Below are 25,556 nucleotides of genomic sequence, written 5' to 3'. Positions count from 1 at the left end.
TGCTGTGGAGTCCCATTTTTACCTACCGGATTTCCCTGTTTAAATGTACGTGTTTAACTGAAACGCTTCTTTGATGTGTCTAGATCCAGCCTTGGTTCAAGCGAGAGGCAGTGATTCAGCTTAAAGGCTTTAGTGAGACATCAGGAACAGATTGAGGGAAACAGGGAACAGGATCTGATTTATATACACTTCAGCCAGCCCCTGGCAACACCCACCTCACACCTGATTGGCTGTTTTGTGCCAAGGCAGCGAATCACAATGCAGGCTTCAGAATCCTGGCCTGCCTTGTTAAGCGGACTCAAGCTCAGAGCAGGGGACACTCAGGAACATACATAACAGGTGCATTTCCACAAACTGGAACAGATTCCAATCTCAGATCCAACAAGAGATCATAATTTTCTGCTTTGTTTTGGAGAAGCAACGGGTGTCCTTGTTCTGCTGCTGTGAGGCGAATGATTCCTTAAGCCTACAGTGGAAAGAGACACAGTGGAAATCACGTAAGCACCAATGCGTCTGTGAAGAAGGCGGTGGAAGCAAATACTTCATGCAAATATGGACAATAACGTGAGATTTTGGTTAAGTTTGGTCTCCATATGTAAAACAAACCATACATTCAGAGAATGAAATAAAAAAAATCCTTCCAGTAGCACTTCCAGGTCATGTGGCCAGCATGACAAAGCCACTTCTGGCGAACCAGAGGAGCACACGGAAACCCCGTTTATCTTCCCGCTGTAGCGGTTCCTATTTATCTGCGTCAGACCAACACGGCTACCTACCTGTAGTCAGAGAATGGTAATTAAATATTTATTTATTTCATAAAATTTATACACCACTTGATAGTAAACAACAACAACAACAACCAACCCTCAATCTTCAACTAGCATTAAATGATGACATTGAGGTGATACGCGTAACCATTTTAAGTCTGGTTGTGATCATGTTAGGGGGAAAGCAACCCATTATTCATTGAAAATGTTTTAAGCTTATATCTCAACTCAGCAGTTCACCAGAGGCAACTTGCAGTGCCTGGCTGTTGTTCCCTGACGTCTGCCCTTGGACAATGAAAAGACTGGCAGTCCTCAGAGAAGGAGTTGCTAACTTTGAAATTCATATACTGTAGCTGGGTTCCAATAAGTAAACCAAGTTGATATTGGATTCTGAAGGTGCTTGTTAATCTCACTTGGCTAAAGAAGTAATTCCACTTCTCCGTATCTAATACCTGCCATTTTTCCTGGATTGCAGGGGGTTGGACTAGGGGGCCCTCTCCAACTCTACAATTTTATGATTCTATGTTAGCCATCAAGACTCACAAAAAGTAATAAACTGGAGGTTTTCTTTAATAATTATGAGCTCACCTTCAGCAGCTGGAATATCCAAGGTTGCTTTTTTGTGGGTCTTTCTGGATTTTGCTCTTGGAGAGGGGACTTTGTGCTCTTGACAACTCTCTAGCTTAGCTTCAGGTAGGAGAAATATATAATTCACCAAAACAATTGTCAATAACAATTGGTTCAACGGTGCAACGAAAAAGCAAGATACAGGACCAGCAATTATCTAACTAAGGGAGCAGTCTTGTGCCCCCTGGGACAATGGCTGAGGGTCCTCCTGATGCTGCAGACCACCCTCTATGATGCCACCAGAAGTCTCCACAGAGCAGTGATGGAAAGCTCCCAAACCACTGCTATTCTGACAGTAGTCCCCAGGCACAGGTGGGGACAGGAACAGGGCTGCAGATCCACATAATTCAATAACCCTCCTTTCCTCCCAACATGCCCTTCAAGAGGTGCTTAAAGATCCTGGATTGGCTCTTTTTGTATTGTTTTGAGAAGTTAATAAATGTATATGATTCAAACCATTAATGCACACTTGAGATGTATATTTTTAGGCTCCAGCTCATTTTTGTTGTTTTAAAATATTGTGTAATGTTATGTTTTACTATGTTTCCATATTAATGCTGTGTTTTATTGCTGTAACCTGACCTTAGGGTGAAGGACCAGTAATCAACTGTAATCATCATCATCATGATCCAGGTGTCTCCCTGGCCAGGTAAGTATTAGCAGGTGGGCACCAGGTTGGGGAATGCTGATTGACTCGTCTTCAGATTTGGCTATGTGACCGCATCCCTGAGGTCAAAAGAAGCCCTCCCACTGCCTTCATTATCTTCATTTATACTTTATTAATTTTCTTTGTAAAAGTTCTCTTTGGGCATTAGACGAACAAACAGTTATTGGGCAATCTATTCTAAGGAATGATTCAACATTCCTTTTGGGAATAAAATGCTTGCGTTCCATAAATGTTAGAATGATCACATCAAAAATGAAACTTGTAAGAGAAAAAGCCTTCCCTTTAAACAAGGGGTGGGGCACTTCTGGCCTGTGGTACAATCATGCCTGGCAGGAGTGGTCAATTTGGCCTGTGAGGCCATTTTTACCCAAACCACCCCCATCTTGCCATCAAAACTGGTTTACTAGGGAGTAAGTACAGTGGTACCTCGACTTACGAAGGCGATCCATTCCGCGGCGCTCTTCGTAAGTCAAATCCTTCGGTTGTCGAAGCGTCCGTTTTGCGCATGCGCAAAGTGCGATTTTGCGCTTCTGCGCATGTGCCGACCGTGCACGCCGCTTCTGTGCAAGTGCAGAACGCGTGCGCGGAGAAAAGACTTCTGGGTTTGCCGACTTCGTAAGTCGAAACCTTCGGAAGTCGAGTCATTCGGATTGTCAAGGTACCACTGTATTCAAAAGCTTGAGGATTAAAGAAACTTAAAAGGTAAACATAAAATGTATACATAAAAGTTACACTCACCTGTTTTCCACTGAAATCAAAGGGGCATAAAGCACTGCACCCCTTCTAGGTTGCATCTGAAGGTGGAAGATCCTTTGCCTGTCCTTTTACAAACCTAGTTCCCAGTTCTAAAGAGGCAAGCCACATTTCTGAATAGTTATTGTCCTACATTGAAAATGTGTATGTCTCTTTGGCATGCGAGGTGTATTTTTGTCCAGAGGCACTGATCCATCTTTGACAGGGCCAACTAGGCTCAGGGACAGACAAAGCTTAGCTTCTTTTACTGGCAAGTGCACACTGGCAAGTGTCCCTGGACCCTGATGGCAATTCTGGCTGACTACTGACATTTGAAGATGCTTCTCAAATTGCATAGATAAATGGAGGCATGTTCACCCACCTACCTAGGAACTTAGCATCAATGACAGACTCGTCTTTCAACAGAGGTGTAAATATTCTCTTGGAAGGCCTTTCACCTCCTGGAAAGGGCAAAGGAAAGGAACAATTATAGTGTGTGGTTAGGGGTAGGGATGGGATGTCCTGTTTAGCGCTCAGAATAAAGTGCAAGAGTTGAGCTAGCTGGCAAAGACTTCTGCATGAGACATGGCAGAACAGCTGCCAATCACAGCTGTGGCTAGTAGCATTGTAGTTCTCACTAAGCACGTTCTATTAGAAACAAAACTCCTTTTCCGTGGGTTTTTACTCACAAGTAGGGCTGGTTGAAAAAAAAAATGATTTCCAGAAATTCCGACATGAACTGACTTGATTTCCATCTATTGGACTAAATTGTAGATGGGAACACTAGATTTCTCCAAATTTTGCAGTACTGTTCTTGGCATAATAATAATAATAATAATAATAATAATAATAATAATAATAATAATAATGTATCAAAAGGAGCTTTAAAATGTATATTTTGGGACAAAAACAGTTTAGAAACACGGACACTGAGATCCCATACATGCTGAAATACTTGTTTTCTAACAAAATACATAGTTAAATATATATTTAAATATGGTTTTTCATGCAGTTTTTTTCTTTATAAAATCACAGATACAAAGGAAATGGGATGGAGTGGAATGAAAACATGCAAAGTTCACATGGAAGTGAAACAGACAGATCTGCCTATCCTTGCCTCTGAGTGACAGGCATAGGATTGGCTGCGAAGAACACTAGAAGTAGCTCTGCTCTGCTATCTGTGGACCCAAATGCAGAATTGTAAGCAATAGGCTATCAAGGAACTGCTCACATTCTTGCAAAGTGTTTCAGGGCCCACAGTGAAAGTACAGACCTTACAGGCAAAACTGTGCCTTTGTGCGCATATCCGTACATGCACAATACGGATTCCAGTGTGCATAAATTATCATGAGAACTGGATCCAGAGAACTGCACATTGTGCAGTTGAACATGTGCAACCTGACATACCTGTCCACATGGGAGTCTAGAGTTTTGGTGCAATGGACCTACTTGTAACACCCAGGAGCACGTAGGCCTCACGTTCCCCCAGAAGCTCAGTTGCGGAGCGCTGCTTGTTCTGGAGTAAATTCTTCATCTGGCCGCTCTCATCTGCTAACTCTATATCGTCTGAAACACATGATTCAAGAGCTGGCAAGTGTTATTCATTCACATGCTATCCCTGGTTTTTTCTAACGTAATTTTTGAGCTTTCTGCATGTGTTCAATTTGTGTCAGGCCTTCTCTGAGGAATGTGCTTCTACACACCTTGGAGTCTTTAACAGAAAGGCAAACATGCTCAGAAGGAGGCTGGATGTCTGTGTCACAGCACTGAATGCTGTCTCAATTAGCCTCCACACTCCAGGATTTGACAAAGTCTCTGCTGGATCAAGGTGCTTACTATCAGTGAGTGTAACCCAGGCACCCCCAAACTGCGGCCCTCCAGATGTTTTGGCCTACAACTCCCATGATCCTTAGCTAACAGGACCAGTGGTCGGGGAAGATGGGAATTGTAGTCCAAAACATCTGGAGGGCCGAAGTTTGGGGATGCCTGGTGTAACCCACTCAAACATCTAAATGCATGGATACCACACTCCCCCCCCACACATACAAAGTGCACAAAGGTTTTTAGCTACTGTACCTTCGTCCTCACAGCCACAGCGGCGTTTGATGCCTTCTAGGAGACGCTGGACTTCACAGTGAATGTTAAAAATGTCTGCCCTGTTTTCTAGAAAGTAAAAACAAAATGCAAAAATTGATTTCATTTTTTGGAAAAAAAAGAAACCATTTACAGTATATGCCACCTTTCAGTAAAACATCTCCCAAAGTAGCTAACGATAATTAATTTAAAACATATGCAAGGATAAAACCAAGGGAAACAGCTGTTATTCACACGCTTGTAACCTCCAGGTTAGACTAATATAATGTGCCCTTGAAGATTGCAAGGAAATCATAGTTTAGCTGAAAATACAGCTTGTGGGGTTGCTAACTGGGTCCAGGTGCTGGAAATGTGTTTCCCCCTGTGTTTAGACAAATGCACTGATTCCTAGTCTAATTCAAGATGCTGGCTCCGATCAGCGCTGGGCATTGGCTGTGCTTGCTGGAGCTGATGGGAGCTGTAGTTCTGCAGCCCATGGAGGGCAAAGGTTCCCCACACCTGTTTCAAGACAACAAAAGCTCAAGGCCAGGTCACTTACCACCATGAAGCACAGTTACAAACATGTCTGCTGAAAACCTGAAGGGGAAAAGAAGGGAAAGGGGGAAATGTGCCATGAGGTCAATATATAAAAGATTGCTTTTGTTTATGCTGATGAAGTCAACAAAGCATCTGACTCCTCAGCAAATGCCCAGGAATTGAGAGTATGGAGAGGGGAAAACATGCTGTTCTTCACATTGAATTCCCTAGAATTCTCCCTTCCTTCCTCTGGGGGGCACATACCAGCAACAGAAATGGCTACATTCATGCTCCACACACATCCTTTAGCAATTAGGCCTGAAAAACATCATTCCACATGGTCATTTTTCTTTTTGAAACAAATATATATCCTAGTTTTCCTTTGACACAAGGACTTGGAACTGGTTGCAACCATTTTAAATTCCATTTAAAAACTATGTAGCATTAGAATGTAGCAGGACAACCCACAAATGCCTGTTGACCCAAGCCATCACTGACCTTTCTGGACTATCAGTAGCCCTAATCCAAAACGGGATGGACTGACGTAGCTTGGGGAGCCAGGAAAACGTAGGATGGTCAGCTGCAAATTGCCACCTTTGTTCCTAAATTCCGTACCAGCCTTGCGAGCAAAAGTGATATTGCAGCTATCTTCCAAGCAGCCTGATACAACAGAACACATGTGTCTTTATTGCCGAGTGCTGCTTGGGTTTGTTTCCGTCTCCATGGGTGACATGTTGCCCTAACAATGGCCCTGGTAAACAGCAGCAGAGCCAATGAAACTGTCTCTCTTTTCTACCAGTCGTGTAAATATTACCTCATCCTCCACGAGCAAAGAACCTGCCTTAATGTACTTCTATGTGGATGAGGATCTCAGGAAATCTAGGATAAAGGAAGTGCTTGGTTATCTGAATAGATCTGAAATGAACATTAGCATACTCGCCAACATTTCTCGAATGAAAATTGAGGTGTCCTATTCAATAATAATAATAGTTGTTGTTGTTGTTGTTGTTGTTGTTGTTGTTGTTGTTGTTGTTATTACCCCACCCATCTGACTGGGTTGCCCCAGCCACTCTGGGCAGCTACCAACATACAGTGGTACCTTGGTTTATGAACTTAATCCGTTCCGGAAGTCCATTCTTAAACCAAAACCGTTCTTAAAATGAGGTGCACTTTCCCTAATGAGGCCTCTCGCTGACAGTGCCCTTCCACTGTTCGACCGAGGTACAGTTTGCAAACTGGGACACTACTTTGTTTTGCAGAGTTCGTAAATCCAATTTTTCATAAACAGGACTGTTGTGAAACCGAGGTACCACTGTATATAAAAACATAATAAAACATTAAACACTATTTACCTTTCCTATATGGCTTTCAAATGTATTCTAAAGGTTATATATATAGCTACAGTGGTACCTTGGTTCTCAAACGCCTTGGTACTCAAACAACTTGGAACCCAAACACTGCAAACTCAGAAGTTAGAGTTCTGGTTTGCGAACTTTTTTTCAGAAGCCAAGCATGTTCTGTTTTGAGTGCCACACTTCCGTTTTTAGTGTCTGTCTGTTTTTGCTATTTATTTTGCATTTTTGCAGCTTTTTTGTTTTGTTTTTGTGACTGTGTGGAACCCACTTCAGCTACTTATTGATTGTGTGACTGCAGTACATTGTTTATTGCTTTCATTTTATGGATCAATAGTCTCATTAGATAGTAAAATTCATACTAAATTGCTGTTTTAGGGGTTGTTTTTAAAAGTCTGGAACAGATTAATCCATTGTGCATTACTTTCTATGGGAAAGTGTGCCTTGGTTTTAGGAACGCTTTGGGTTTTTTTTTGGAAAGGACTTCCAGATTAAGTTTGAGAACCAAGGTACCACTGTACTTACCTCCTTGGCTCGGAGGTTGCATAACTCCATACTGTTCAGCATTTCTCCAATGAAAATAGGAGCATCTTAGGTGACATGTTTCCCTAACAATGGGCCTGGTAACCCTCCGACATCTTGCCGATGAAAATAGGGATGTTCTAAGGAAAGCGAGACATTCTGGGATCAAATCAGGGACCAGGACGGCTTCTGTAAATCTGAGATTGTCTCTGGAAAATAGAGACACTTGGAGGGTCTTCATTAAAGCACGGGGAACCCACCCAAGCAGACTCACCCAATTAAAGTACAGGGCGTGGATACCCTGTTATGCTACTTCAGGAATCGTGTTTCTCAAACATAAAGTGTGTTAGGCCCTCTTAGTTGTAGCAGGAGGCACTGAGGCTGCATCCAGACAGCAATTTATTCTGTTTTCATTTATTTCCTTACCTGATAATTTCCAAATTTCATGTGATCTCTTATACAACATACTTCTGGAAAAATCTAGCAGAAGTTTAGCACTCATTTCCATAGTATTTCCTTCCAGAGAGAGAGAAGAAAAAAACTGTCTGCAACTCTGTTAACCCAGAAAATCTCGGGAGTTTTTTTCTGTTGCAATTTCACTTGACCAAATTCTGGGAGGTATTCCAGCATACAGTTCTTTTCCCGCCATTGAAAATTTAGTGTGACAAGGCAGTATAGCGATAAAAAAAGCCACAGTTCCACAACACAATGGGTAATGCAGTGTAAAAGGAATGAACATTAGAATTCGGGATAGAATCTGAGGCGCTAGCATTATAATCAGGCAAAGTAACACAATAATCCCCACATCTGAATGCTCTCCAAGTAGTGTCTCCTTTGTCGAGTGGTTCGGCTGTTATAGATGCTCATAGTGACTATTTGTGACATTTGTTACAGGATCAAACAGAATTTATTTCCCCACTGGAAACATGAAGCATGAGGCACAACCGCAATCCTGATTCCTCTCACATTTTGAATATTTACATGATGATTTCCAGGTAACAAACATTTCTCAAATGTGGCATTATTATACCGTATTTGCATTTTTATCTCCCATGAAAATTAACATTTTTGCCCAACTTTAAAACATAATGCACATATTTTTCAACTGCATCTATCAGATTAGCAGTTATAGATTCTGCAACCTTTCAGATGTCCACCTAACTCTTTGTGTGTGTATCAGATTAATTCAGAACTGTCATTTTGTGATACTGTAAACAAAACTGCCATTTCTCAAACTTCCTCTCTGTGTGCACACATCCCATACATACCTTCTCTTTCATGCAAAGTCATCTTGAGCCAGAACTAACCAGAACTTCTGTTCATTTTTGACACCTGCAATGACCAAACCTTGTTTTTGTATTCCCTTCTCCTTTGAAAAAGTTATTGCCTATATTCATTTGAAACTGGCAAGGACAAAGAAAATTGTGTGCACATTGGATTATAACTCTGTAACTTCACAATACTCACATGATATAGCTCACAACACATCAGTGATGCACATCCATTGGGCACTTAAAATTTCCTTCCTAAATACTAATTAGAAAGGAAGGAGCAGTAGCAGGCAAACTGGTGAACTTCTGAAAGTTACAACAAAAGTTGAGAAATCCACTCACTGCCATTGAAAGCCTCATCTCTCTGATCCCAAATATGTTAAAAAGAGAAATGATTAGGAGACCCTAGATTGTAATCCACATGCCCTAAAACCATTTGGTGCCCAAAACAGTTGTCTCAAATTTGCTACTTGGATTCACTCCTACTGCAATACTTGAGGTCCCAAGAGAGTTAGGTATTTAAGTAAAGTGTTGATCACTTCAGCAAGAAATAAACACAGCCAACCAAACGTTCCTTGCTTGTGCAGAGTTTTGGCCAGTCTCCTCTCAGCTGCTGAGTTGGCCACCACGATGGATTTTCAGACAATGAGCCAGTTCCAATTCAACGTCTTTGATTCTCTGCACAATGAGACTTCTCTTGATTTCCAGCAACACACTTTGGTCTCTCTTGGCAGCCCAAGATTCAAGATGTTCCGAGAAGTGACGTGCTTTCTCCTCAGGGAGACAACTTGAAGACTGTATAATGGGTGGGGAAAGAGGGAAGTTGGAAAAAGGCGGAAAAAAGCCACTGAGTTATCCTGAAGCAATTACTGGAATAGTGGTTGAGGCAAGATGCTGTAAACCAGGAGGTCTGGGTTCTTATTACTCTGGTGCTACTAAAAAAGAGCAAACCAGACGGTGTGGCCTCCTTCCTCCAGTTCTGATGACTTGCAAAGCACTTGCTTCAAGTTTGTGGCTGAAGAGTGTTCAATGAAGGCAAGCCAACCTTCAACCAACTGGATGCCCTTCAAATGTTTTGGATATGCTGGCTGGAGGCTGATGGCAGTGGTAGTCCAAAACATCTGCAAGGGAACATCTGGTGGGGAAGGTTGATGTATAAACAGATTATCTAGTAGATGTTGGGTGAGGAACTTCATCACAGAATGAGTGAGATCTATCTGCCCAGCCTCACTCTCTTGGGCACTAACTTACAACTTCCTGGTTTTTGTCTACCACACGCCCCAGAGTGTTTCAAGAAAAGTTTCTTTGCATTGCCATTTTTAGCACTGTAGATGTAGGGATCCATGCAGCAAGCACACATGCCACATGATGTGTGTGAAGTGAGTCTGAGAGAGGGATGAGAAATTACTATTCCCTAGTTCATTCCTAGTCTTAAACCCAATGCCCAGCCTTATGGGGCTGTTGTGTAGGTGTTGGGTTGTTGAGCATTCTGCATACAAGGAGCACTGTCTAGGCATATTCATCTGCATTTAAAATATGGTTATAGTCATTTGCATCACTGCCCCCGCAATGAAATTGTGGCATGCACATACTGCAAATGAAGGTGACTCCTCTTGTGCTCTGAGTTCACGGTCCAGATGTTCCTCTTCTTCTTGAATTGTTAAGGCCTGCACTGTCAGCTGGAAGAAGTCCTCATTCAAGCCATCCAGCATCTCCTCCAGCTCTTCAATCTTCACCTGGAAAATGGAAACCATTAAGGAGGAGGACGGGGCCAAATGCAAGTGAGGACACAGCTGCTCTTGGAACAGTTGTGTACAGAGAATTTCATCACTTGCAGAAGGTCATTTCTTACTGCTAAAATCGCAAGAGTAGGCCTTATTGAACAAGACACAAGAGCCCTGCCTTCTAATGCACTTGGGCATGCCACACAGATGCCCAAATTGCACATCATTGGTAGATCCATGGATGGGACTGACCTATGCTTCCCTCCCCGCATCATGTCTCTTTGATAACATGTTGGTGTTGTTTGTTAAAGCACAATGCTGTGTCATTGCAATAGCCTTCTCCTCTCCTCAGTGAGTGACAATCTATGAAACAGACTGAGAGTGGAGGAACAAGAAGGTGGGTGGGCAACTGGATCTGACCAGCAGGCTGGATCCTGACTTCCCCCAACACCATGGGCTGTTTCCATTCAACGGTCACATCTGCCCATGAGTCAACAACCTATTTCACCATTATGCCAGGGTGAAGCGTTTTCCTTTGCCTTAATGATCTGAAATCAAACCATGCAGGCAAAAAGAGGTTCCATGGGGCCTCTGGCTGGCTGATAGGTGGCTCCTGCAAAACCCACTTCTGCAGGGAGCCTTTGCCTGCCCTCCACCTGATGAGATCAGTGTAGTGTGGGTGGGCATGGCTTGGGAAAACAGCAAACCAGAACCACTGCTAGGCTTTATTAGGCCTGTAGACAGCTTTCACAGGTACACAACAGAGACATGGGCCAGTGCCACCCATGTATCTCCCTTAATAGGTATTCTGGGGTCCAGAGCCTTCCAGTCTTTGAATAACATCTCATCTAGAACCAGGGGTCATTTTGGCCATCCTTTTACCTTTCGACAAGCCCATTATTGTTTTGCTCAGAATGGCCAAGCACCAGTTATCGTATAAATAACCCCTTCCCACCCTATTTGCATAATATAGGGAAAGGAGGGGGGTGTATGAAAAGGCAGCCACCAGAAAACAACACATTTCCATAAAAAGGTTCTGCACATCATAGCAAGACAGACTCTTCTAGAAGGGGAGGGATCTTCTCCCACTAGGGGATGGTGGACAAGCCTGATTTACATGGCCCCACATACTAGAGCAAGTAGGAGGTGCAATGGGACAACTCATACTCTCTTCCATTGTAGAAAAATGATATTGGCACGGCAGACATAAACAAGTCTTGCAAGGGGATGAACTAGATGACCCTTGGGATCCCTTCCCACCCTACAATTCTATTATTCTAAGTTGCAGGAGGTTAAGAACCAAGTTGATTTAAGGTCAAGTGAACTACCTGAAGGTCAGAGGAATCTCCTGCCCAAGTCTTCCTCTCACTGCTGCGTGCTCTTTCCTCAAGTTTCCCTGAAGTTTCCATTATATTTTGAAGCTCTGCTTGCAGCAGGAAACTTCTGTAATCTTGCAATCTGAGACACACAGGAAGAGGGAAAAAAAAGGAAAGTAGGATTTTCTGTGTGTTGCACCTGCCTGCATCCGGAGGGCTAGCATTAAGCTCTCTGTCCATGCTTTGAAATGAAGGAAGGAGGAGAGAAAAGAATTGACCTGGTTAGAGAGTCCTCCTGGAGCAAGGCATCCATTAGGTTCCCAATATCACCTATTGTAGCTCATCCCTTTATCAGAGGGAAGAACCACATGACGGAGAGGGTTATATTAAACCAGTGCTGTACTCCCAGACCAAATTGAGTTAGGGGTGGAATGCAACTAACTGCTACTAATTCATTCAAAAATGGAGAGATTCTACACTTGCTACTACATCAGAGCTATTTGCAGGATGGGCCTGTTTAGAATCTAGGTTGCCTGAAATGGCTGCTTTGCTTCAGAAGGTTATTGAGCCATTGCAGACATCCTGGTGGCCTAAATCAATCACCGAGGCAGTGATTGAAGATTCAGGGCAGATTTTTTTTTTAAAAGCACTTCGCACACACAGTCCATAGTTAAACTATGGAACTTGCTCCCATAAGAGGCAGTGATGGCCACCGGCAAAACAGGCTTGAACAAATTCATGGAGAAGACCATCCATGGCTACCAGCCATGATGGTTGGAGACATTAATGCATCTGAATACCAGTTGCTGGAGACCACAGGGAGAGGGCTCTTGTGCTCAGGTCCTGCCTGCAGGTCTCCCACAGGCGTCTTGTTGGCCACTGTGAGGACAGGACGCTGGACTAGATGGATCCAGCAGGGCCCTTATGTTGTGTGTTGGGCCTGGAACACCCTAAGGAGATTCCTCTACCCATGGAGGTCTTGTTAGACATCATCTTCCTCTTACCTTGCCCACATTTTCCCACTCCAGAAACCTCTGACTGCCTCTGCTACATGCATCCAATCTGACCAACACACAGAAGGGTGAGGAAGAAAAAAACCTGTCCACAGTTTAGTTTTGATGGAGCTCAGGCAGCACCCAGCTGCTCCAAGCTAAGCAGGACCAGAACTGGAGGCCAGTTACACCTCCAACTGTCAAGGATGAAAATTCTAACACTAATTTGCATACAGCTGACTTGTTGCATGTATTGTGATGGAAGCAAGACAGGTCAGCAGGTGCAGACTGCACAGAGCAATGATGTCATAACAAGATCAGCCAATGTGGAGTGTTTTCAATTTACACCAAAAATTTACAATTTTTTTTACAAAAAATGTAAGAGTATGTTTTCTTAGAAACTCTTTCAGCCACAGCATCGTCTCTTAATCCTCTATCTACTGAGGACATATTTGATGCAGCTATGAAGACTGACAATAATTTCTGAGAACTATGATATATTCCCCGTGGAAAAGAATGGATGTTGATTGCCTCCCTGTATTTGGTATCAGGATATTACCCAAGGGCAGAGTCTGATTCATTGCTTGTAAGGGAAGATGAGATCCTGTAGATAAATGAATGGTTTATGGGCTGCTGGCAGGCTGGTCCTGGGTCACTATAGCATGGAGCTGGCCCACCCATGAGGCAATACGTGATGAGACCACATTGAGTGGCAGGATCCACAGCGGCAGCAGAGCTGGCCTCCAAGGAATGCGTTGCCCACTGATGTTGCCAGAAGTAAGATCTGCCTTCTCTTCAGTAGCACCTCCAGTGCTGCCTCTACACCAGCCTCTTGTTGAATTAGACACAGTACTGATCTCCTCTTATCCCTAGGGAGGAAATGGGCAGGGACTGCCCTTTGGGGTCTCCTAGGCTCTGCACCTATCCAACATGATTCAGAGAGAGCCCTGTGACAGCCTTTGCTTCCCACTTCAACCACCAGGTGAAGTTGATTTGATTCCCCCACTTTCACAGTGTAGAGCAAGCATGTCAAACCTGCGGCTCTCCAGATGTTTTGGACTACAATTCCTATCTTCCCCAACCACTGGTCCTGCTAGCTAGGGATCATGGGAGTTGTAGGCCAAAACATCTGGAGGGCCACAGGTTTGACATGCCTGGTGTAGAGCTTTACACACACACACACACACACACACACACACACACACACACACACCGTTCTTGATGTATATCTTCATTCACCCCTCCTTCCCTAGTGGGGTGCTCCATTTTGTGGTTTTCCCACAGGTGCCGAAATGTCTTGCCCAGACCCAGTCCTGTTACTGCACCACAGCAAACACTGTTTCCAATGTAAAATAACATTATAAACTCTTGTCTTTGCAACTTGAGGCATTCACCTCTTTGTCTGACCCTCCAATGCACTTGCTCCCTGTGCCTGCCAGGATCTGACCCAAGCCTGATCCTGTCAGCGTACCACTTGGATCCCTCTAGCCAATATTTCTACAGCTGAGAAAGGAGAAGATGGCTGCACACATACGCCATACATCTAAAGTGTGTTTTCCACTCCCAAAAGAATCTTGGGAACTGTAGTTCATTGAGGGTGCTGGGAATTGTAGCTCTGTGATGGGGTAAATTATAATTTACAGAGAAGGTGCATGGTGTATATGCAGCTGATACCCTTATTCACTGACTTTGCCTGGCACATAGATAACTTTAGTGGTGGTAAGGTTTCTTTGGGGCACAAATCTACAAGCATGGAGTCAGCTAATGGACATTGATAGATGACTCCTCTTTCCAAGAGTCTTCTGTTCCTTGTCAGTAGCCCAGTTATCAAGCAATGGGGCTCCCACTATTAGCAGTTTACTCCACACAAACCCTTCCCTGAAGGAGATGCCAATAGAATTATCTGAGCTCAGTGACTGTTCTCAAAATTATCTCTAAGCTCAGTAATTGTTATCAGTGATGCAAATGAAAAACAGGACTGTTTTCGGATAATATACATGCACCGATATTAAATACACAGACAAAATTCATTACAAAGGGCTAGGTTACCCTATCTCGGTGAGATAGGGAAGAGGGAATTGGAACATTATATAAGCTAAATAATCAATTATGCAACTGAAAAATGCCCTTGTTATTGGAATATATGCACCAATATCGCAACACAGCAATATGATGCTAGTACTATTTATTTGTCTGTCACAATCCTGGATTAATTATCTAGTGAAACCAACATCAACTACCTTTCCCGTGGGTGTTGCTCAAGGAAACGAGAGTCAGGCAACATTCGGAGACTCAGCAGTTCTTCAAAAATCGACCGAGCAGCTAAACAAACAGGCGAGCAATTTTTCATCGGATTCTGAAAGAATCAGCACAGAAGGCAGAACTTTTAGTGGTCCTAATCAAAGAGTCTATTCATCAGAAATATCGAGCGTCCAAGATTTTGCTGACATCGTGGGATTATTATTTTATTTTTATTTTGCATCCAGCTGTTTTGAAATTCAGGCCTTTGGGTTTTCTTTTCACAACCCAAAAGCTGCGGGTTGAAAACAAAAGAACAGAAAGCTTATACAGCAGTTAAAAACCTTCAACTCACATTCCAAAGCTTTTTTTCTGTAATTTAATATTTCTAACTTTTATTTCTGATTGTAGTGACAGGTAGGGATGCCTGAGAAATTAGATTTCCGTGAATCCTGATCTGAATTATTATATGCTGTTATTATTATTATTACATTATATCCCACTTTTCATCCAAGGAGCGCAAGGTGATGTGTACAATTTTGTCTCTCCCAATTTCATCCTCTAAACAACCCTGGGAGGCATAGCTGCCAAGTTTTCCCTTTTCTCACGAGGTAGCCTATTCAGCATAAGGGAATTTCCCTTTAAAAAAGGGATAACTTGGCAGCTATGCTGGGAGGTAGGTTAGGCTGCGAGATGGCGACATGTCCAAGATCACCCAGTGTGCTTCATAACTGAGTGGAGATTTGTTTTTTGGTCCCCCAAGCCTTAGTCCAGCAATATAACCATTACACCACATTGGATCAATTTGCCTGATCCTAAGCTCCTATATCATAATAAAAAAATTCCTTCAGTAGCACCTTAAAGACCAACTAAGTTTTTATTTTGGTATGAGCTTTCGTGTGCATACACACTTCATCAGATACACTGAAACAGAAGCCACCAGACCCTTATGTATATTCAGAGGTTGGGGGGTGGGGGTGATGGGAATGGGTGATGGGCTGATAGGAGTGGTAAACCTGTTGGTGACTGTTAGAGACTGTTAATGAGGGCTGAGGTGCTAAGGAAAGCTTGATCATGTATAATGCTTGATCATGTATAAAGCTTGATCATGTATAATGAGATAAGAATCCTATGTCTTTGTTCATTCCAGGTGGCTCCATGGTTTTAAGCTTGCTAATGAGTTGCAATTCAGCAATTCAGCAACTCATTATATCATGTATATCATGTATAGCAACTCATTATATCATGTATAGCAACTCCTATATCATGTAATGGATAGGAATTCGGGGACAGAGAAAAGGAAGTACCTCTTTGTGTAGCACATAGTTCAACTATGGAACTCACTCCTATATGGGACAGTGAGGGCCACCCACTTGAATGGCTTTAAAAGGGGATTGGACAAATCTATGCAGGACAATGGCTATTAGACATGATGGCTATACCGCACGTCCACTGTCAAAGGCAGTAATCCTTCTGCCTACCAGCTGAGGGCTCTTGTGCTTAGGCCCTACTTGAGGGTTTCCCACAGGCATCAAGTTTGCCACTGTGAGAACAGGATGCTGGACTCAATGGGTCATTGACATGATCCAGCAGGTTCTCCTTATGTGCTTATGAATTCAACTATCTTTCAGATTTTGTGCTTCTCTGAATTTGGCAATACAGTGGTACCTCGGTTTACAAACAGAATTGGTTCCAGAAGTCTGTACTTAACCTGAAGCGTACTTAACCTGAAGTAATGGAAAGTGGATTAATCCATTCCAGACGGGTCTGCGGAGTACTTAAACTGAAAATACTCAAACCGTAATTAAACCGAGGTATGACTGTACCATCTAGCGGCAACTAGACTGGTGACTGGGAACGGCCGCCGAGACCACATAGCACCGGTCTTGAAAGATCTACATTGGCTCCCAGTACGTTTCCAAGCACAGTTCAAAGCCCTAAATGTATACCTGTATACCTGTATACCTGAAGGAGTATACCTGAAGGAGCGTCTCCATCCCCATCGTTCTGCCCGGACACTGAGGTCCAGTACCAAGGGCCTTCTGGTGGTTCCCTCGTTGCGAGAAGCCAAGTTGCAGGGAAACAGGCAGAGGGCCTTCTTGGTGGTGGAGCCCGCCCTGTGGAATGCTCCCCATCAGATGTCAAAGAAAAAAACAGCTACCAGATTTTTAGAAGACATCTGAAGGCAGCCCTGTTTAGGGAGGCTTTTAATGTTTAATAGATTATTTTATTTCATTTTTCTTTTGGAAGCCGCCCAGAGTGGCTGGGGAAACCCAGCCAGATGGGCGGGGTATAAATAAATAATAATTATTATTATTATTATTTGCAGCTCATGCCCCAAAACCATTTTAGAAAGTGCCATTTACAATCAAAAGCATAAAGATTCTGTCAAGCCAATTTTGTCCCCTTCTGCAGCACCTTCGGAATTTGCTGAGATGCCAACTCCCCACTTCACACCATGGAAAAAAGGGGTGGTGAAATTGGGGAAGGCATTTCGGCTCAGCCCTGAGCCAGAACTGGCCCCAAGCCAGACCAATGGATTTTAGAGCCACATCTGTAGTGTTACAGCAAGCACATATGGCCGGAACACCTGAAAACTTATTACCTTCCCTGCTGTCTCTTCTGCTCCCCAAGAACACTGGAAAAAAGCATCAGCTAGGGCAGCCACTGCTGTGTTGAGCTCTTTCCAAAAGCCAACGTTTGGAGGAATAGCTTCCTTAGCGCCTGGGAGCAGGGGAGAAAGATAAAAAGACAGATCTGTGTCATCAGAATTCTTTGAATCCTCCAGATGTAGCCTCACCCAGCATGGAATCCCCTTTCCATTAGACCAGTGTTTCCCAACCAGTGTGCCTCCAGATGTTTTGGGACTACAACTCCCATCATCCCTAGCTAGCAAGACCAGTGGTCAGGAATGATGGGAGTTGTAGTCCCAAAACATCTGGAGGCACACTGGTTGGGAAACACTGCATTAGACACTCCCATCTGGAGTTTTGTTCAGTTCACTGTCCCTTGCCACAGTATTACACCTTTCTGCATGCAACCATCCAGGCCATTCAGGAGAGCCAAGCACCAGACAGAATTTTTTAAGCTAGCTAAAGTTTGAACCACAATTTTGTCCAACTACAGTACTCATAGTAGTCAAGCGATGAGACTATTTTGAAGATTCAGTAAGCCAAACCCGTCTTCAGCTCGCCATTTTGGAAGCCTGCCTGCATTATTAGGCAGGGCTTGTGTGGTGCAACATGCAGATTTAGAAATAGGCAAAACCTTCAGCAGAGCATCTCATAAGCCAGGAATCCACACCTTCATTGTGCTATTGTTAGCATAAGGCACAAACAAGGAAGAGGCCAGACTCTCCTGTCATATGCATTGCAGATCTAGTTCTTGGAGCTGCTATCTCTCTCCTTTCCTCTGCCATGATCCTGGGGGCAATGAAAGGTTAAGGAAGGAAGTGAACAGACAAAAAAAAAGAAGATCTGCAAAAGGTATTTTTGTCCTTGCTTACAATATTATCCAAACAGCAGAAGGACCGAGAAAGGAAGAACATTACTGGAAAAAACTATCACAAGGAAGGAAGTGTTGTGCCAAATACCTGCTACACAAATAGGATAAAAAAAAATTCCCTGTACCCAATTATGCGGAAAGGATATCATTTTATCACAGGGTGTAGCAGCCTACTTTGCATTTGATATGGCAATTGTCAGAATTTCATCATTATATTCCAGGCATTCAAACCAGCCTTCAGTACTTTGAAGTACATGCTTTTGCTTGCAGAAGATCCCTGGTTCACTCCACAATATATCTACAGTTGAAGGAAATCAGGTATCCTTTAGCTGTAGTTACAGGTAGGTAGCCATGTTGGTCTGAGTCGAAGCAAAATAAAAAAAAATTCCTTCAGTAGCACCTTAAAGACCAACTAAGTTTTTATTTTGGTATGAGATTTCGTGTGCATGCACAGGAAGAAGTGTGCATCTGAAGAAGTGTGCATGCACACGAAAGCTCATACCAAAATAAAAACTTAGTTGGTCTTTAAGGTGCTACTGAAGGAATCCTTTAGCTGTAGATATCACGGAGGGAACAAGGTACCATGTGAAAAGAAACAAACACTGGGGATTGTTGGAAAAAAATGGCAGCCCCATGTCAAGTTCCACCTCCCCTTGAATAATGTCCGAACATCTTGGCAATACATAGAATCATAGAGTCGGAAAGGACCCAGAGGGTCATCTAGTCCAACCCCCTGCAATGCAGGAATCTCAGCTAAAGCATCCATGACAGATGGCCATCCAACCTCTGTTTAAAAACCTCCAAGGAAAGAGAGTCCAACACCTCCCAAGGGAAATCATTCATTTCTCTCACTCCTATTTTTTTATCATTGGGTAGAGGGGGCAGAGAAATCCACATCAGAATGACATTAGGAGAGGCAGTAAATTGAACTAGATGTTTCAGAGTGTGAATGTTGGCACGGGGCTGTCATTTTCATTGCAATGCTCATTTCTGCCACCAGGTGGCAAACACACACACACACACACACAACACATGAACCTGTCTGGCACTTTTGAATGCCTCTGTAAGTCAGAGTTGAGAGTGCTGGGTTGAATGGTTTGACAGCTTCTTTCCACCTAACTATACCTGCTTTGATGTGTGCCATGGCATTCAGCAGCACCGTCACAAAGCCCCCAGCGCTCTCCAGGTGTGATGAAAGTATATACAGGAACCTGTTGGTGGCATCATAGTAGGAATCTCTGGCGAACTGAACCTCCGTAGGGCCTTGCTTGGGGACTGCTTGAGCCAAGAGGAGAACCAGCGCTGGCAAGGAGAAGGCCCTTCCCAGAAGGCGTGTGACAGTGCAGCCAAAGCGGTAAACCACAAAATGGCGAGGGGAGAGGCTGGTGAGGTCAGTGGGGACCACAGCATCGACACAAGGTCCTGAAGAAAGGCGACCATGATCTATGTTTTCTCCTGGAAAAAGGCCACAGAACAATGGAAAGTTGGCACTGAAAGTCATTCTATAGTCAAGGTACAGTGTTCCCCAAACTTGGCTCTCCAGCTGTTTTTTGGACCACAACTCCCATCGCCCCTAGCTATCAAGCTATCGGTGGTCAGGGATGATGGGAACTGTAGTCCAAAAGCAGCTGGACACCTAAGTTTGTGAAACATGGGTCTAGGATCATGGATCTAGACCTTTGGCCTTCCTGATGTTGCTGAACCACAGCTCCCATTAGCCCTGGCAAGAAAGGCCAATGGTTAGTGATGATGGGAGTTATAGTTCAGCAACATCTGGAGAGCCAAAGGCTTTCATTATTCTGAAAGCATGAAATTGCTCTTTAAGATTCCTGAGTTGCCTCAGTCCCTAAAATAGCCTTATCAATGGATACATAGCCCCCTCTTCCCTGTGTTTGTGAGATTGCTTGTAAAATGAATAGGGAGTTAGGCTTTTCTTAATTGGTATATTCAGAAACATATGTATATTCCGGTGTATAAGATGACTTTGCCTCTGACAGTGAAGGCAGAGCATTGCCATCATGGCTAGCAGCCACTTACAGCCTTATCCTCCATGAATATGTGCAATCTTCTTTTAAAGCCATTCAAAGTTGCTGGCCATCACTGCTTCCTATGGGAGAGAGTGCCATATTCATTTATCTGTCCTGGGAGCTTCCAAGGTTCAGCTTCACTGGATGTCCACAAGCTCTAGCACAGGGTTTCCAAACTAAGGCCCGAGGGCCGGATGCGGCCCAATCGCCTTCTAAATCCGGCCCGCGGATGGTCTTGGAATCAGCATGTTTTTAGATGAGTAGAATGTTTCCTTTCATTTAAAATGCATCTCTGGGTTATTTGTGGGGCATAGGAATTCGTTCATATTTCCCCCCCAAAAAATATAGTCCGGCCCCCCACAAGGTCTGAGGGACACTGGACCGGCCCCCTGCTGAAAAAGTTTGCTCATGTTTCCTGCTTAAGCCCCCATAGTGGCTTTTTAAACCCTGGAGATTTAAAAAGCAACCTGGGCATTCTAAGATGGAACGAAGCCAAGGGGAGGAATCACCAAACCACTTCGCTGATTTGCATGTGTTTCTATGCATCATTCCCACTTCCTCTCTGAGCCAATCCCAAGAAACGCAGGGATGATGGGTATCAGAAGATGCAGCAATCAGCTCTATCACCTGGAGAAGGAGGCGAGTGCGGGGGCTGCTGGGACGCCTCCAAAAACTGCTTGATCTCGCCCAGGGTCTTGGCAAGGGGGGACGTCGCCATCAGGGCCTCTACTTCCAGCTCGCTTACGCAAGCAAGCATGCTGCTCTTGCAAGGCTGCAGGTCCAACCCTGACAAATACAGACAAGGCATATATATCAGCTGAAGGTGCTGCTTGTAGGCTCAGAGAGATGAGGATGAGGATGATGACTTCATGCAGATTACTAAATTCATGCAGCGGGGAGGGGCTGTTATGTAACATACTGTCACAAGGGTCACTTGCATGGCCTGAAAAAATGACCTATACGTACATAACTGATGCTCTGACGCTTGCAGACCGCATGCGGCTTATGTTTCCATCTAGTGGCAGCTCGGGAGAACTGCACCTCCCAACAACCGCAGACAGGGAGAAACTAGAAGTGGCAGCGCGGCGGGCAATTAGGATTTCCTGTGGTTTTGTGTGTATTATTTTAAACTAAGCAGCTGCTCTCAAGATTCTGAACGCTTTGAAAAGCGCTGTTTCGTTAACCGTTTCCTCCCTTAGCCTGATCTAAATTGCCCCTTCCGGCTGCTGTTAACACCATAGCTGTCAAGTTTTCCCTTTTCTCGCGAGGAAGCTGCGACGTACCCTAGGACTTTGCCACCAATTAATATGCGACAAACCCAGTCCCGGCATTGTCACTAAACTTTCGGGGATCCGCTGCCACCAATTATGTGACGAATTGTCCACCCTCTCTATTACTAAAAATGTGCCACAGGAATCCAGGGGTGAAACCACCACCCCTCACTTCTCCTGCCGCCTTAAAATAAACCCCTGTTACTTGGGTTCCTTAGTAAAGAGAGTCTTCCAGCTTACGTGGCCTGGTATCTTGATAAACTCTAGGCTGTTTGACGGACTAACCTCTTGCCTACAGAAAAGGGTCTCAGTCAGATTGATTCCCCACTGCAAAAGTTTGCCCTTTCCACTCTGGCAACTTTGTAGCACCCCAGGTTATCCTCCTAAGCCTCCTCCGTGTAACTCTAAGACACAAACCGTTGCCTCTATTCCCGAGGTAAGGTCCTCTATTGAGCCACCACTTCTGTGACTTTAGATACCCAGCTGGAATAACTAAGCACATCCACTTTTAATAAAACATTTAAGAAAGCTTTATTACTAGAGGTCTTTTAAACGCGTAATGGTTTCATGTGTACAGGCTCTTAGATCATATTCTTAGTTTCAATTAACAATGGATAGATAATATAATTCAATTAAACTCCTCAGAACACTTTAAGATCTCCTACGCCTACCCACACTCTCCCTCGCTCCAACAATCCTCTCCCCCGAATTAACTGCCTCCCATTCCTTTTAAACTCCTGGCAGTCCCGCCCCTCAGGAATGGAATGCGTCATTTATCCAGGAGGTTGGGGTTTAACTCTCTGCACCCTGGAGTTCTTTTGCCCACCAGGCCAATCCGTCACAGAAGCCTATTCAGCATAAGGGAATTTCCCTTAAAAAGGTGAGAACTTGACAGCTATGGTTAACACATGCACTTGTTTTGTTTTCTGAAGCCAACAGCTGCTTCGGAGGAGCTTCGCCAGGGAAAGGGTATGGATGTTTAGGACACCAGCTTCAGTGCAGATGTTTACAAGAGTCCTTTGTGTCTGTAATCTGCACTGGGAGGGGGGGAATCACCTTTCAGGGGAGCAAATGAGAGCCCCACCCAGCCACGCAGATTGCATGTGTGCACACTGGGGTCATCATGTGTACCTGTGAATGGATGGGTATGTCAGTGGATCGGGTATGTGGATTAGAGAAAGGATGTGGACTGGCTTTATCAACTTTTGTTTCAGGCTGCAAACACATTACACCAAAGGGAATGCAGCCCTCGAGGGAAGTGGGAGGTTCTCCTTCCCTGTTCTATAACCAGGTAAAAACGCTGCACACATCCTTACCTTGGTCTTCACAGCCACGAGAGCTAAGGGAGGCCCGTTTCCCACTGGAGAGCACACGCTGTGTCAGGGAGCTAGTACCCTACACAGGAAATAATTTTCAAATATCACAGGAGAGAGAGAGAGAGAGAGAGAGAGAGAGAGAGAGAGAGAGAGAGAGAGAGAGAGAGAGAGAGAGAGAGAGAGAGAGAGCGCCAAAGGGAGACCTTCATTCTTACCGGGCATCTTTGCTGAGTTCCAGCTTGCTCTTGGATAGCCAGGCCAGATCCATCAGCCCCATTGTCCCCTTGTGTCCCTTCTGGCTTCGCTGTCACCTTCCCAAAATGGACTTTTCGCAGCAAAATACCCAGGACTTTCATTAACTCTGTTGCCTCCTGCCACTCAGAACCTTAAAAGAATTCAGCAAGGCATTTAACACCAGCACTAATTAGTTAATAATACGGCTTCCTTAACAGCCTATAAGCAGCTGTTTTCATGCATCTTGGACATTTGCTCATGGAGGAATGAAGCAAGCTCCATGGGTTACCACAAGTGTCACAGTGAAATATCCATAAGAAAAGAGACCATTAAAAGGTGCGGAGGAGAATTTTAAAAATGAAAAGCACACTGTTATTTGCTTTCACATTTTGGTCAATTCTAATGGGTGCCTGGCACTTGTAGAATATTCCCTTTTTAAAAAATGGCAGGGAAGTGTTCTGTTTTCCCAGCTCTCTCACCTGAGTAGCCCATCGCTTGCAAGACTCCAGAAAGCTTGATGGAGGAGCTCTCACTTTCTTGGGTCTCCTTGGCTGAGCTGAAGGTGACCTGGGCTCTATCCCTGGGGACTGGGGACCTTTCCATGCGCTTCAATGCATCCATGTCCAGTGTCTGTACCAGATCCTACAAACGGAGATCAACAGCCTTAATGCTTTACTGCTGTCTCGTCAAATTGCTTTTGCCTTCACTGGGGAACATTACATTGCTTAGGAAAATAGGAAGCTGCCTTATGGAAAGGTCAGACTATTGCCCATCAAACTTTTGGGTGGCAGAGGCTTTCCAGGGTCTGAGGCAGAGAGAATGGCACTGGGCCCTGTAAACCAGGGATAAGGAACTTCAGTCTTTTTCTTTTTGCCAGGGGTGTGTGGCAAATGTGACCCTCCACTCCTCTCTATCTGGCCCTCGGGACTCTCCCCACACCACCACCCTTCCCAGCCAGCCACACCCTCTCTCCATAGGCCACACCCCTGCTTCATTTGTTGCTCCACCCACTTTATCTCTGGCTCTGCCTGCCACTGCATGTGGCCCTGGAATGTGGCCTAGAGGAGACAGCTGCCTTTGGATTGAAAAAGGTTTGCCAGCCCTGCTACAAACATTTCCTTGTGAGCTTCTCTGGAAATCTGAATCACTCATCTCCTTAACCAAGACTTTCCCTTGGTATGTCTCACCAAGCCTGCCCTGCCTCACCTCAGTTATCCAGTCTGCTGCTTTACCCTGCCAGCCCATTCACGACTATGCCGCCTGTTTCTGGCCCACAAGCCCATTGCCACATTCCAGGGCCCAGACTTCACAGTGGCCTGTTTCAAGCCAGACCCCAGGCCTGACAGTCCCCTAATTCCCCATGCAGCCATCAGGGGGCGCCTCCTTCTTTCAGTTTCAAGCTTATTGTAATTTAGCCACATCAATGGCTCCCATAGGTGTGCATTAATGTACCCTAGTGCAGAAACATTTAATGAGGGCCAGAGATCTAAAACCTGCCAATGTTGAAGAACCCTGCCTGAGCAGACAGACTCAGGGGCAACACTTCTAGGTTGCCCAGAAGAGTGAAATTCATTGCTATATTCTGCCCCCTAGTGGAGTTTTTGGTACCTACGTCTAGAACAGCCACCACCATGTGATTGGTCAAGAGTCATGATCTAGCTCAAGCATCCCCAAACTTCGGCCCTCCAGATGTTTTGGACTACAATTCCCATCATCCCTGACCACTGGTCCTCTTAGCTAGGGATCATGGGAGTTGTAGGCCAAAACATCTGGAGGGCCGCAGTTTGGGGATGCCTGATCTAGCTAATCTGGTCCATTCAGGTGAGTGCAGTGCTCCATTTCGTTGGAAATAAAGTGGGGTCAAAAGCAAATAAGCAAATATATTTCCACACATAACCTTCCCTCTTCACAGCACTGACCAAAAGACTCTGGATCTTCTGGCTGATGCCTCGGTAGAAAGCTAGGACATCTGCCCGGTGTTTTGCTAGCTGCGAAGCCAGGTGAAGGTTCTGGTCCTCCAGCTTGTCATACAAAGTGCGGACGCTGAAATCTTCCAGGTCTTTTGTTGCAAACTGGTCGCCTGAAACAAAGGCAGCTTATCCGTTTAATTGTCAATGACCTTAGGTATAAAGGAAGAAGCTTTGCGACCCTTATTTTAATTGATTTCTTTGTGGTGGGAAGGGAGGAGAAAGAAGCTCAGAAATGGAGACGCTCTTCCAGTAACTCTCCCTTCTTATCTTGTCTTCAAAAATGGCATGAGATGAATGGTTGGAACAGAAGGACCCGGGTTCAAATCCATGTCCAGACACATAGCTTGCTGGATATACTGGAACAATCTCTCTCTCTCTCCCCTTCTCTCTCAGTCTATACTACTGCATAGGATTTC

The 25,556-nt window shown here is 44.5% G+C and overlaps 2 protein-coding genes across 2 annotated transcripts in view; both read right to left on the bottom strand.

Moving 5' to 3' along the window:
- Positions 1-151: 151 nt before the first annotated feature.
- Positions 152-6,100, bottom strand: LOC118097013 (uncharacterized protein CXorf65 homolog). Its single transcript, XM_035139551.2, has 7 exons — positions 5,902-6,100; positions 5,426-5,463; positions 4,870-4,956; positions 4,243-4,359; positions 3,180-3,254; positions 1,356-1,454; positions 152-466 (listed from the first exon to the last, which is right to left on the bottom strand). The coding sequence occupies exons 2-7, from the start codon at positions 5,448-5,450 to the stop codon at positions 390-392; spliced, it is 480 nt and encodes a 159-aa protein (XP_034995442.2). The 5' UTR covers positions 5,451-5,463; positions 5,902-6,100; the 3' UTR covers positions 152-389.
- A 3,054-nt stretch (positions 6,101-9,154) lies between these two features.
- Positions 9,155-25,556, bottom strand: part of LOC118097274 (uncharacterized) — a 38,405-nt gene continuing 22,003 nt past the window's right edge. The window contains exons 21-31 of the mRNA XM_060268587.1: positions 25,090-25,250; positions 23,650-23,812; positions 23,152-23,321; positions 22,937-23,015; positions 20,977-21,135; positions 19,448-19,777; positions 17,424-17,542; positions 14,821-14,936; positions 11,601-11,730; positions 10,141-10,284; positions 9,155-9,343 (exon numbers count right to left, since the gene is read on the bottom strand). Of these exons, the coding sequence (XP_060124570.1) occupies positions 9,155-9,343; positions 10,141-10,284; positions 11,601-11,730; positions 14,821-14,936; positions 17,424-17,542; positions 19,448-19,777; positions 20,977-21,135; positions 22,937-23,015; positions 23,152-23,321; positions 23,650-23,812; positions 25,090-25,250 (1,760 nt within the window). The remainder of the gene's footprint in view (positions 9,344-10,140; positions 10,285-11,600; positions 11,731-14,820; positions 14,937-17,423; positions 17,543-19,447; positions 19,778-20,976; positions 21,136-22,936; positions 23,016-23,151; positions 23,322-23,649; positions 23,813-25,089; positions 25,251-25,556) is intronic.

Source organism: Zootoca vivipara, chromosome 15, assembly GCF_963506605.1.
Source record: "Zootoca vivipara chromosome 15, rZooViv1.1, whole genome shotgun sequence".
Classification (NCBI taxonomy): domain Eukaryota; kingdom Metazoa; phylum Chordata; class Lepidosauria; order Squamata; family Lacertidae; genus Zootoca; species Zootoca vivipara.
Note: the sequence above shows the minus strand (reverse complement) of the source record. Positions and strands in the feature narration are given on the sequence as shown.

Excerpts from the sequence above, each read along its gene's own strand:
- LOC118097013 (XM_035139551.2), bottom strand. The coding sequence starts at position 5,450 with ATGTTTGTAACTGTGCTTCATGGTG. Across the intron at positions 3,255-4,242 it reads CGTGCTCCTGGGTGTTACAA|GAGGTGAAAGGCCTTCCAAG; the intron begins GTAGGTCCATTG and ends TGCCCTTTCCAG. Across the intron at positions 1,455-3,179 it reads CATTGATGCTAAGTTCCTAG|CTAAGCTAGAGAGTTGTCAA; the intron begins GTAGGTGGGTGA and ends TCCTACCTGAAG.